General features: G+C 42.9%; 1 protein-coding gene across 2 annotated transcripts in view; it reads left to right on the top strand.

Annotated features, from left to right (window-relative positions):
* The window catches only part of MFSD11 (major facilitator superfamily domain containing 11), a 62,442-nt gene that overhangs the window by 23,585 nt on the left and 25,660 nt on the right, over positions 1-13,197 (top strand). For both annotated transcript variants that reach the window (XM_033962242.1, XM_033962241.1), the window contains 5 exons: positions 227-306; positions 1,507-1,603; positions 3,135-3,193; positions 7,731-7,878; positions 10,674-10,714. In XM_033962242.1, coding sequence (XP_033818133.1) covers positions 227-306; positions 1,507-1,603; positions 3,135-3,193; positions 7,731-7,878; positions 10,674-10,714 — 425 coding nt within the window. The remainder of the gene's footprint in view (positions 1-226; positions 307-1,506; positions 1,604-3,134; positions 3,194-7,730; positions 7,879-10,673; positions 10,715-13,197) is intronic.

Raw genomic sequence — 13,197 nt, forward strand, 5'->3', positions numbered from 1 at the left:
AGTTGGTATAGATGAGTAGACTGCATAAACCATGTGGTATTTATCAGTCTTATATTGTATGTGTTTGTGTAATCTGGAAAGTCATCTGTTTTGTTTCAGACCTTAATGTATTATTGTTCAGAAAACCAGACTTGAGACAAGACTTATTTCCATTTATATCTGCATGCTAAGTTGTGACCAATAGAAAAATAATTGGCATGTAACAGCTTGACCTTTTGCATTTTAGCGCATATATTGCCACATTTATCCAGCCTTTCACCTGGTCATTCTACACAGCTTCAGTTTTCGTTGGTGTAGCAGCTGCCGGTAGGTTTTTCCAAGTTTCTGGAGTATAATCAAAGGGGCTCGTAATCGAAAGAGAAAAACGTCCAAAAACTGGCCTAAGTCGGCACTTGGACGATCATCAGTCAAAAACATCCATGTGCCGATAATAAAACCGGGTTTTGGACGTATTTAAAAACAACCTAGGCCTTCACAGTGTTTCAGGAGGAGTATCGAGGGTGGGATTTGGGCGGGACATGGGCAGGCTTAGACTTAGTCATATTGCATGTATAACCGAAAGTTATATAGCTCAGCATAGACGGAATTTGGACGTTGTGACTTAGACCATTTAAAACATGGTGTAAGTCATAAAAATCCACCTAAAGTCACCAGATAAGCACTGCAGACACAAACTACAGACCCCCACACACTACCCCATTGATCACCAACCCCCCCCCCCCCCATAAAAATTCATAATCACACCTTTAAAATTCAGCCTCTAGACCATCATCACCTAGCAGCCTGGCATAGGAAAGCTTAGTCGACCTGCACAGAGGCAGCTTAAGTCATCTTGGGGGTGGGTTAGGGACCCATGGAGAGGAGGACCCATGCCCATAAGCCACTGCATTGCTGGTTAAACATGTGCACTCCTCTAAAAAAAACAAACAAACAACAAACCCTTTTGTACTGCCCTATAAGTGGCTTCTGCAGCCATAAGGGCTATTGGGGTGGTAGATAGGTGGATCTGGGGGATTTTGGAGGTGGTTTGGGGGCCTCACCATTATCTATAAGGGAGCAGTAGTGAGATGAAGACATGGCACCCTTTTTGTGAAGTTCACAGCAGTGCCCTGTAAGGTATCACACTATTTAGGTGCCATGTCTGGTTGTCCAGTCCATCGCTTTGTAGACCCCTCCCACGTCCAAAAGGTCTGTTTCTAGGCGTTTTAGCCTTGGACGAAAATGTGGTATGAAGATGGACGATTTAGCAGCTTGGGCGATCCGATCGGCAGGACATCTAGTTAGACGATTTTTGAAACGGAAAATAATTTGGGCATATTTTTTTGAAAATGTGTCCTAAATTGTTTTTTACTTTGTACGACTTGCAACTTAGACGAAAATGGACTTAGACGTTCCTTTCAATTATGCCCCTCAAAGTGTTTAAATTCAGTTTGCCTCCTACACCTATGTGCATAAGTCTAAGTGACTCATCTCATTGCTTAGTGTCTTATTTTGTTCTAATTCCAGTGCTTTGGACTGCACAAGGAAACTGCCTGACAATTAATTCTGATGAGAACACTATTGGGAGGAACAGTGGAATATTCTGGGCTCTCTTGCAGTTCAGGTAAAACTTTCTGTCACTCACCAGGGACAGCACGATAATGGGAAAAGAGTCAGTATAAGTGAGAGGGGGATGGCGGGTGTGAAATACACTATTCATGTGAACCACATCAATGTTCTAGCTTTTTAGTGTGGTTGCAGGGGAGGGGAGGGTAGCATAGCAATGTCATACTAGTGAACAGAGTAGATTCCTGTTGTTATATTGTAAAAACTGTCAAGCACTCTTATATTATAGAGTAGTTTACAGATTGTATAACACCTTGGCACAGATTCAATAATGAAGTAAATAGAATAAAAAGTGATCTCAGAAATTATTGGCAATTAAAATTCAGTGCATAAAAATGCAGAATTGGATATTTGGCATGCAGAAATTGAAATAAATGATCCATGAATTGGGGGGGGGGAGGAGCCAATGAGTACTGACTAGGAAAGAGACCTCAGAGTGATAGTGTCTGATCATATCAAGAAAGCAAAACAGTGTGATAAAGCCTTGGACAGAGCCAGGAGGATGCTGGGATACCTGGGGAGAGTCTTAACCAGCAGTAAAGAGGAAGTGATTATGCCACTGTATAAGAATATTGTGCTCAGTTCAGGAAGCCATATTTCATAAAGGATAGAAAGCATGTAGAGATGGTACTTGGACAGCAACCCAAACAAGTGGGATTTGCAACAAAACTGTACTGAAAGATGAAACTGAACAATTTAGATGGATATAAATAAATGGAGAATTTTAAAAACAATGAATAGTGGGAGCCTTATTTGGCGGCGGCAGATATTTGGAGACACTCCATATGGGAAGCAACAAACTCAGTGTTCAGAAGAGCTATTTATCCTGTTCAAAACCTTTTTGTTCTGATCATTCCAAATCAATTCAACTTCTGTAATATTTCGCATTATTAACTCTGATTTGGGTGCTGGAAATCTGTCCAGCTGCTTTGACTGAATAATTCTTAGCATTAATGCACATCTGTGTTAGTAAGAGGGAATGGCTTGCTAAACTAAACCGCATAAACTGTACTTCCATCCTCATGCATTTTTTTTAATTCCTGGGCATTTGAAACTTAATGGAATATTCTATTCAGTGTCACATAATGACAAATCATTTCATGTGATCTATATCTTCCTTCCAGAGGAAAGAAAAGTTGCTCAACACTAGACTTCTTTGGAGCCTGAATCAACTCAGCGGAACATATGAAGCTAGTGGAAAATTAGTTAATTTTACATGCTAGTGTAGGAACATTGATGGCACTTTGTCTTATGCAGGAAATGTTAATTTAATTATTTTCTGAAAATAGAAGACGTAAACCTGTAATGATTACATGAAAAAAAAATCAACATTTATTTTATTTATATGTGTTTCCTGGTAACTGAACATATATTTTTGGAAATAAAGTACAAAGCCCTTTGTTTAGTAGATTTAGCAGTATTAAAGTAGATTAAGAAGATTTCCTAAAGTTGGGCGTATTACATATTTTTTATACTAAGTATTTTAGAGCGCGCTATCGGTAAACAGATTTGTGTTCTTCTCATTTTAGCTTGCTTTTTGGAAATCTCTTCATCTACTTTGCTTGGAAAGGAAAATCTCACATATCAGGTTTGTGCTGCATGAATGGCTTAATATTTAATTCATAGGAAGTCTTACATACAACACTCTTGTATTATAGAGTAGTTTACAGATTTGTATAACACCTTGGCACAGATTAAATAATGAAGTAACTAGAATAAAAAGTGATCTCAGAAATTATTGGCAATTAAAATTCAGTGCATGAAAATGCAGAATTGGGTATTTGGCATGCAGAAATTGAAAGAAATGATCCATGAATTGGGGGGTGGGGAGGAGCCATCGAGTATTGACTAGGAAAGAGACCTCAGAGTGATAGTGTCTGTGTTCATGTAGTACATTTTATTTGATATAATAAGCTAATTTGCTGTTTAGACATTTAGATTGTAAGCTGCTTTGGTCCTGCAAGTCAGTTTAAGTGGTATATAAGGTGACCATACGTCCCGTTTTCGGATTCCCTGTTCTGTTGTCCCCACACACAGCTTCGGGACGCCAAAATGTCCCGTTTTCAGGGACAGTGTCACAAAGCTGTGCGCGGGGACAACGGGACAGGTGATCGCTTCCTGTCCCTTCCCTGCCGCACCAAAAAAAAAGCCTCCCTCCAGGCCTGATTTAAACTTCTTCCCTGGTCCATCGCCGCTGCTCCTCTGCTGCCACTACTCGCACCCAGAAGCCTTCTTCCCGACGTCAATTCTGACATCGGAGAGGACGTTCCGGGCCAGCCAATCGCTGCCTGGCTGGCCCAGAACATCCTCTTTAACGTCAGAATTGACGTCGGGAAGAAGGCTTCTGGGTGCGAGTAGTGGCAGCAGATGAGCAGTGGCGGTGGACCGGGAAGGAAGTTTAAATTGGGCCTGGATGGAGGCTTTTGTTTTCCGGGTGGGGGGGGGGAGAAAGGAGATAGGCAGACTGGCTGGCTGGCTGGCTGGCTGGCTCTGGGGGAGGGAGGGAGGCAGGCAGGCAGGCTCTGGGGGAGGTAGACAGGCAGGCTGGCTGGCTCTGGGGGAGGTAGGCAGGCAGACTGGCTGATTTTGGGGGAGACAGGCAGGCTGGCTTTGGGGGAGGCAAGCAGGCAGGCTCTGGGGGAGATAGGCAGGCAGGCTGGCTGGCTCTGAGGGAGGTAGGCAGGCAGACTGGCTGACTTTGGGGGAGACAGGCAGGCTGACTTTGGGGGAGGAAGGCAGGCTCTGGGGGAGGTAGGCAGGCAGACTGGCTGATTTTGGGGGAGACAGGTAGACTGGCTTTGGGGGAGGCTGGCTTTGGTGGAGGTAGGCTGGCAGGCTTTTTGGGAGGGGGTAGGACAAAGGCTAGAAGGCAGTGAGGGGACATAGGAAAGGGATGAAGGAAGGAGAGAAAACGGCAGAGAAGGAGGGGGTTGTAAGTAGAAGAAAGACTAGAGAGATAAAGGCCTGGACCAAAGGGGAAAGACAGGAGGCAGAAGCAGGACTTTGGGAGATGCAGACAGAGGGGGAGAACCCCTGAGGAAGAGCAGAGAGAGGCAAGATCATAACAGAGGAGGGAGAGAGGGAGACCTGGAACAAAGGTACAAAGGAGAACTGACACTGGATCTGGGGGCACTAAGGACATAGGAAGGAGGCACTGGGGGCACTAAGGACATAGGAAGGAGGCGCTGGGGACACTAAGGACATAGGAAGGCACTGGGGGCACTAAGGACATAGGAAGGAAGGAGGGAGGGAATAGAAAGGGACAATTGTTGGGCCTGAGTGCAGAAAGAAATGAAAGATAGGATGCACAGTCAGAAGGAAACGCAACAAGAGACTCATGAAATCACCAGACAGAAAAGGTAGGAAAAATGATTTTATTTTCAGTTTAGTGATAAAAATGTGTCAGTTTTGAGAATTTATATCTGCTGTCTATATTTTGCACTATATTTGTCTATTTTCTATAGTTACTGAGGTGACATCGTTGAAAACCCCCAAACATAAATGATAATTAACATTTTCTCTGTGTAAAGGGTGCTTTGTGTTTTTTTTAAATTTTATGGTTACCATTATGAAATAATAAGATATTGTGTGTACATGAAAAATGAATGGAAGAAATTGGGGGCGGGGCTAGGGTGGAATTGGGGGGAGTGCTAGGATGAGATTTGGGTGGGGCCAGGACGGGATTGGGGGGCGTGATTAAATATTAATAAATGTCTCGTTTTGATTAAAAAAATAAATGGTCACGTTAGTGGTATAGCAAATGCTGATTGAATTAAAAAAAAAAAATTTTAAATCTTGGTTATGGTCTTTGATAAATGGAGAAGACACAAGCAGTGTATATGATGTATGTGCATAAATTTAAACAGAGTAGAAAGGAACCAGGAGAGAGAGACACACACAAAACTCAGTTATTTTGTGAATGTTTTGCCTTTCAGTTTTGTGTTTTTAACTTGTTCCTGAGGTCATTTTGTAGCTCCTGAAACATGATTAGAACAGTTATATTTATGAGTAGGCTTGTCTGCTCTAGACTGTAGAGAGAACAGTGTTTGCCATGTGGTACTGGGGTGAGACCAAAACAGTTTTCACATACCCATGAATACTTTCTCAGAGATTACACTCAGCATTAATTGAACAGTCTGAAGGTTATGTACACATGTGCTAGGCCTTGGAGGCTCATTGTATTCCCTCCCTTCAACTACTGTATCATTCATTTTAGAACATTTCTCAAGAGCAATAAGGATCCGGTGATAGCTAAACCTAGGTGTCCAATTAAAATACGAAAGAAAAAGAATTATGAAGATCACAACAAACCATATTCTTTAGCTTCTTCCAGGATTTTATTTTGCTTAGTGTTTAGTTTCTTCCTGCTCTACTTTTCTTGCCTTTCTCTGGAGACAAGCTGGGGAAATGCAGGCATACTTGCTGGTGAAGTCTTCTGACTGAGCCTGTGTTCAAGCGCTCTACCATAGGTATAGTAAGTTTTTATTTTTATTTTTTAAACCACTGAGCATGTGCAGACCCCTTGCTTCCTGAGCTCCACCCACTGATTATTCAGATTTTTCTTTGACTGGAGCCTCACAGGTCACAGCTCTCCCCTCCCCTTACCTCTTCAGTCAAAAAAAGAGAGAACATCTGATTTAACAAAATAAAAAAACTGCAAAAAATATTTAATTATTTCTTTAAAAAAAAAAAGAGACAGGACTTTTCAAAGACTGCCATTAAGGCCAGGGTTCTCAAAAACTCACTTCAAAAAGCGATGGTCTACTAACCCAGCGTTTTGATAGTAAATAAAAAAAGCGAGACATTCTTTAAAAATCGGGCATGCAAATGAGTTTGGCAGATAGTAGCGAAGATTTGCATGTGTCCATCACTAGTGATAGCGATGGACAAGTAATGGAAACTCGGACGATTCGTTCTACAACCCAAAAACTTTAATAGATTAATTACCATTAGCAACGCCTCCACCGCTGCTTTGGCCACGGACCTATCCGCGCGGCTCCTTCAGTTCTCTCGGGGAGGACTCTGCCACTGTTCGCTGCCTCTCCAGGTGGACGACGAAGGTCTCTCTCACTCAGAGGATCTCCAGCACCCGGCCTCCTCGTCGCTCTGCATCCCAGTCCGCCATTGTGTCAATGCCGTTGTCCAAGCTCCACCCCCTTTTGATTTCACTTCCTGTTTCTGGCAGAGCTAGATGCAGCATGGGTTGGTGATGTCCGCTGGAGGTAAGGGTTGGGGGGTGGGCCGCGCTCGCTTATAGAGTCAACACTCGTTTTGCGAATTAAAGTTTTTTCAAATGTTTTGCTCGTCCTGCAAAACACTTGCAAAATGAGTTGAATGTTTACATTAATTATTCTGGTGCTGGGTTTTTAAAAAAATTATTTTGATACTGATACCAGTGGCATAATGGAGGTGGTGGTCTTGGTAGGGGTGCTGGCACCAATCCTCCTCTCTGCCTCCCCCTCCCACCGCAGCATGCATGTGCCCCTTCCCTCCCCTCATACTGCTTTAATTTTCCCTGTGCGAGCAGCATTACGAACTTGCAACCTGCATCAGTGTTGCCTCTTTGTGATGTTACTTCCGGGCCCCGCACCTAGGAAGTGACATCAGAGGGATAGCCAATTCAACTCAGGCAGCAAGTTCGTGATGTTGCTCCCACCTGGAAAATTAAAAAGGTACAGGGGAAGGGAAGTGGACGTGCATGCGGTGGGGGGGGGAGGATCAGGAAGGGGTGGGGGAGGAAGTGCCACTCAGCCTCGCTACACCACTGACTTGACACCAAAAACAGAAGAATTTTGTTTTGTTGCAAAATATAAAAAATGACAGGTTAAGAGTGTTTGTATGTACCAGTGGCAACGATTTGGTTCCATTTTATAGCAACAACATCAACAATCGTTCATAAATACAGCTTGACCCATAAATTATTTCCATAGGTGTGCCTTTTATACTTTTTGATTTGCATGTGATATACAAAGATTTGTTTCAGACTTTAGAGCCCTGACTTCCTTATTGTTGACTCATCATATCTGGGGAAGACTTACCTGGTTCCTAAAATGTCCTCAGTGCACACACCTTGCATGATACTTAAAACCTTGTGAAAAGGTCTTTTACTTTCTCTTTTTGTTTAGATGCTGACCGTCGGACAGTTTTTATCGCTCTAACAGTGATCAGTCTGGTAGGAACTGTTCTTTTCTTCCTTATCAGGAAACCAGACTCTCCATCCTTATTAGAGGAAGATGCCAATGTGAATGGTAGCCTAGATGCTGAAATCAATGTGTAAGTTTTCCAGTGGAACATACACTGCTCTTTCTCCATCAGTAGCTGCAGGTATCTTCCTGCCATGTTACCATTTTTATGCAATTTTTGTGCCTACTGCACCGAGAGGTGGCAGAGTAAAAATCTCGTTCTTTAGCACTCTCCAGACCGGTATAGGTTAATCTTACAAGCGAGGTATATAGCTCATCATGACCAGCAGGTGGAGACTGAAAATAAAACTGTACTGATAGGAATAGGGGAAGGTACCTATCAGTCTTCTTTCAGTCTCCAGCAGGTGTGAGTGAGCGGTACCTATCTCCCTTGGTAGGGCTGTTGGAAATTGTTTAGGGATTCTAGGCCTCGTTTTTGGCCGGATTGAATTGGGTGGGCCATGTTTGGGGGGTCCGTCCGACCTCGGGGGGTTTCTGATTCTTTTTTTTTTTATTATTATTTATTTCATTTTGTAAATATACATTCATACAGTATGTATATAGGAAAGAGAGATTAAACATATTAATTAAAAAGAAAGAAGAGAACTAAACAACTTCCATTACAGTATCAATCATCTCTCAAACAAAAGTCCACATTATGGGAAAAGCAATTCACATTGGTAGGGCCTTATATTATTACAGAAATTATAATACCATACAAAAAATGCAGTGTTACTTCTTCAAACAAATAAAACTAGACCTTATTCCACTGTGGAAGCACTAGACAGCGTTACCCCTTTAGCCTCAAGAAAAAATCGCAGTTGGGGGGGATCAGAAAAAATATATGAATGTTGATCCAACAAGATCAAACATTTGCAGGGATATCTAAGTTGAAACTTAGCCCCCAAAGACAGTACACATGGTCTCATTTCCAGGAACTCTTTCTTTCGGGATTGAGTTAATTTAGATACATCTGGAAACATGGAAATCTTAGAGTCCATAAAGGTCACCTCTTTAAGCCTAAAAAATAGCCTAAGAAGTGCCTCTTTGTCTTGCTGAAAAACAAATGTCACCAGAAGTGTAGTATATAAGATGACTTCATCCTCTGAGTTTTCCAAGATTTTCGTAACATCCATAGGGCTTAAATTAGCTGAAGCCTCAGTTTTAGAAGCCTTCTTTGAAACTGGAAGGTAATAAACTTTGTGTAATGGAGGAAAGCCATTCTCAGGGTATTTAAATATCTCTTTCAGAAATTTATAGGCGTCATTGCTAGAGTTTTAGGAAAGTTAAGTATTCTTAAGTTCAACATTTTAGTATAATTCTCCAAATTTTCTACTTTCCTTACTAATAGCAATTTGTCCTTCATTAGAGTAGTCTGTGTTGATTGAATGCCTTGGACCCGTTGATCCAGGCAGTTCATCTTTTCCCCCTGAGATTTTATTTCCTCCTGCATAGAGTCAATCCTTACATTATGTGCATTTACTAAAGGAAGAGTTCCTGCACATAATTTGTATAATGAGTCTAAAGCAGTCCAGATAGATTCCAAAGTGAACTCAGTTGGCCTTACCAGCGGGGGGACCGATGGAATTTGTCCCCCAGCCTCTGATGCCAACTTTGCCTTCTCCAACGCTGAAATCTCTGCCTGAGCTTCCAGTGATACCGGTAAGCCCTCCAGCTCTCTCGGGGTGGATCCTTCCTGTTCCTTCAGAGCCGCCGTAGTTCCCTGGTCTCGCGGCTGTTGGGGAGGCTCGGGTCCTGCAGGGCTAAGTGAGATATCACTCCCGATGGCTGAGACTTCCCTCTGCCTCAGCTCAGCCGGTTCGCCTCAGGGTGAAGAAGAAAAGAAGCTCAGAATCGTCTCCTGTCTTCCCGGGGTAAGTTCAGCCTGCCGGGCTGTGGCAGCTGCTCTTCCCCTTCTTTTTGGCATGTCGAGCTAGAAAAAAATAACCCGACTCTCATCGAGGAAACTAATTAAGCAGGAGAATCGATAGTGAGCGTCCTCACTGCACCGCAGCCATCTTGCTTCTTGGGTTTCTGATTCTTTATTAAATGTTTGGATTAATAGGAAAGATTATATTGTATAATATATGTGAATGCATATGATATGGGAGGGATAGGAGGGAGGGGATTATAATTTCATTAATTTAAGTTGATTGTAATAGAATATGAAGTGATGTTTTTAAGTTCAAATGTTATTTCTTGATACACTTGTTGTAAGATGAAAAAATGAATAAAGATTTTTTAAAAACCCATAAAAATCCACAGGTTAAAACCACGGACTTGCACTGCGCTTTTTACAGAATATATAAAAAGGGAATTCGTATGCATATGTATAGATATTTTACTGTTTTATTTATTTTGATGGTTGTTTTATATGAGGTTGTAACCTCGATACTGAGATTTCAGGGTGGAAGAGAACAGGAGAGTCGGTAAGGACAGTAAGCAACTGGTCCTCAGCAGACACTTCATTTCGGATCAGCAAACCCAATCAGTGTTTCTTCTGCTTAGTGAATCTGTGGCTTCCTACTTGTGCATGCCATTTCCCCTCATTTGCATGGGTGGGTCGAATCAGGTAGGAGACTGATCATACATCAGTTTAGTGAATTGGGTCGGGGAAGGGTCAGGAAACGATTGCAAAACCATCGATAAGGATCGGTACATTTAGTGAATCTAGGCCTTAATCAGGTTTGGTCTCAGTTGTGATTGAAATTGGACTTATCAGAAGCCTCATAATTTGGAACTCAGTGTTTTATCTTCATATTCTCTTAAGTGACGATGAATAGCGATCCCCACTCAATGTTCTAGGATAAATTGAAGTCTTTTACAGAAGTTTTACTTTTCTGAAGATTTTATTTAATTATTTATGTGTATGTTTTTTTTAACCAGGCCATTGGAAAATAAAATGTCGAAAGCTCTGGATGCCTTAAGTAAGTACTTCATCACACCAAATAATATTAACCCACCAGTTTGGAAACATGCATTCACTAATATAGGAAATTATTTTGTTTTCATTTCATTATGTGGAAACTAGCCTTTTAAGATGATTATGGCATTCATTTTTGAAGCATATAGATGTTTCAAGAGGCCAAAATGGAGTTCATGTGTTTGGAACATCCAAATCCTGATTTTGCAAAGGAGATTAGTAGATGTACTGCAGTACATCTGTATTGCAAGGGTGGAAGGGAAGGGGAATGGGGACTTGTAAACCACCTTTTTTGTAGCTTTGGTATTCAAAGCAGTGGGCACCAGAGGAATAAGTGACTTGCCCAGGGTCACAAGGAGCAGCACTGGGATTTGAACTCATAACCTTTGGGTTCAGAGGCAGCAGCTCTGCCAGGCCTAAAATCTGGTCATCCGACAGCAATTACCAAAGAGGAAGAAATGTCCGTATCCTAAAAAAAAAGATGTCCTTATTTAGACCTGTTTCAGGAACGTCCAGGTTACAGAATGATGCTCTGATTGAGCAGCTGGCCACTGGAGGGATTAAGGCATAATATCTCCTCAATCCCCCATTCTGTTGCAAAGACAAAGGATTCTGTAATGTAGCTGTTTCTTCCCCCTAATCGTGAACTTTGCAGAAGGGTGTCACTCAAATATTTCAACTCCTCCCCTTCAGCACTGGAGAACAGCTCGCTCTTCAGTTTTTCCTTGTGCAAGCGAACACAGAAGACGTGTTTTGATCTGCTCTGCTTTCTTTTCTTCTTTTCAGGTATTTTGCTGTTGTTGGTTTTTCTGGCATGGCTTCAGTTCTGAGAGGTTCCCTTCTTGGGCTTACTGCACTGAGTAAAGGATGTAGTCTCAGGTGGGTGGGCTGCTGCTTGCAAGCCAAACTCGCACTGAGTACCTGTGGAGCCAGCCTGCTTGGTATCCCTTCAAGAGATTGGGGTCCATTCCCCTGGGAGCTTGCTTGCCTGCTCATTTATCAGAGGCTTGCACTTAGGCTGAGAGAACCTTGTGTAACAACCCTCTGGGTATCAGGAAGCCAGCTGCAAATTTTCTCCTCCTTGATACGTCGCATGGATTTGTAGGGGTGGGAGTCCATAGTTGGGGTCCGCCTGACCAGCAGCCAGAACATCTCCAGTGGTGGATTTATTCCTGGCACTTAATGAGGCAGAAATCCTATTTCTGCAGGTAGACTGCTGCAAACTGACAGGCACTAGACATCACAATGAGTACTCCCATTATTCCCTATGGGGAAAATTGGGGGGGGGCAGCTGGAAATGCCAAATTTGAGGGTTTCTGGAGTTAGTCAGGTCCCACACCTCCAGAACCCCCTTGTCAACATTTTTGTTTTTTCAGTTAATCTCCTATGGACCGTTTATGGTGTGATTTTTCTGGCAGCTGCCATCATAGATTTTAAGTGAAATTTTTCTTTTTTTTTTTGCCAAGTGCTTTTTTCTGCCTCAAAACCCCTCATTTTGTTTAGGGATCATCTACAATGGATTCCCCAAGCTAATCTAATCCTCATCCATATATGTTTTGTGCAGATTTACCGGATGAGGAACGGCTGTGTTCCACGTGCTGCAGGGTGTGGGTGGAAGAGGCAAGAGCTTTGGGCTTAGCCTCTCTTGGGTCCTCCAAGCCGTTAGCATCCCAAAAAGCCTGGTCTTTGGGGAAGAGATCCAGTTCAGAGGCCGTATGCAACGAGGGGGCAAAATGCAAGTGCGTGGAGGCAGAGGAAGTGCTACCTCCCCAGGAAGGGGTCTTACAGGGGTCCTTGGGGCCTCTGGTCCAAGGATTCTCAGATTTTGTCAGTCTAATGTGGAAAGCCTACTTTATGGGCCCAGGAAGCTCTGCACTTCCTGGGAGTGCGCCAGCTCCGTCATATGGATACTCACATCCCAAGCAGGCCTCTTCGCCTCAGAACAAGCCGGTTCCTTTTGTAAGTGACCATTCAGAGCAGAATTGGGAGGACTAGAAGACCCTTTCCATGCCTTTATTATCACAAGACTGCGCTGCATCCTCAAATAATTTGGGGGTCCCTTTTGGGGTCAGGAGGCTGTGTCGGCTGTTGATCGTGGTGGTGATCCCTCAGTTCACCATTTTTTTCAAATTGGTTTCCATTTCACATGTCATTTCTGACACCCTCTGTGAGTTGAAGCTGGATTCCCATCAACCCTCCACCTCTCATTGTTACATTATGAGCTGCACTAATGCACAGATTACCTTTCTTTCCAGCTCATCCAGACATTGCCTCCGTAGTCACTGACCAATGGGAGTTACCTGAAGGCTCTCTGAAGGTGACCAAAACTATGTCTAGGCTTTATCCTATGACTCCAGACTTCCAACAGCTGTTTTCACAACCAAAAGTAAATTCTGCTGTAATGCAAGTGACTAAGCGCACCTTCCTTCCTAGTGAGGGAGGAGTGATGCTGAAGAGCGTGCAGGACTGCAAGAAGGACGTGGTTCT

This window comes from Geotrypetes seraphini, chromosome 10 (genome assembly GCF_902459505.1).
Source record: "Geotrypetes seraphini chromosome 10, aGeoSer1.1, whole genome shotgun sequence".
NCBI classification, from domain to species: domain Eukaryota; kingdom Metazoa; phylum Chordata; class Amphibia; order Gymnophiona; family Dermophiidae; genus Geotrypetes; species Geotrypetes seraphini.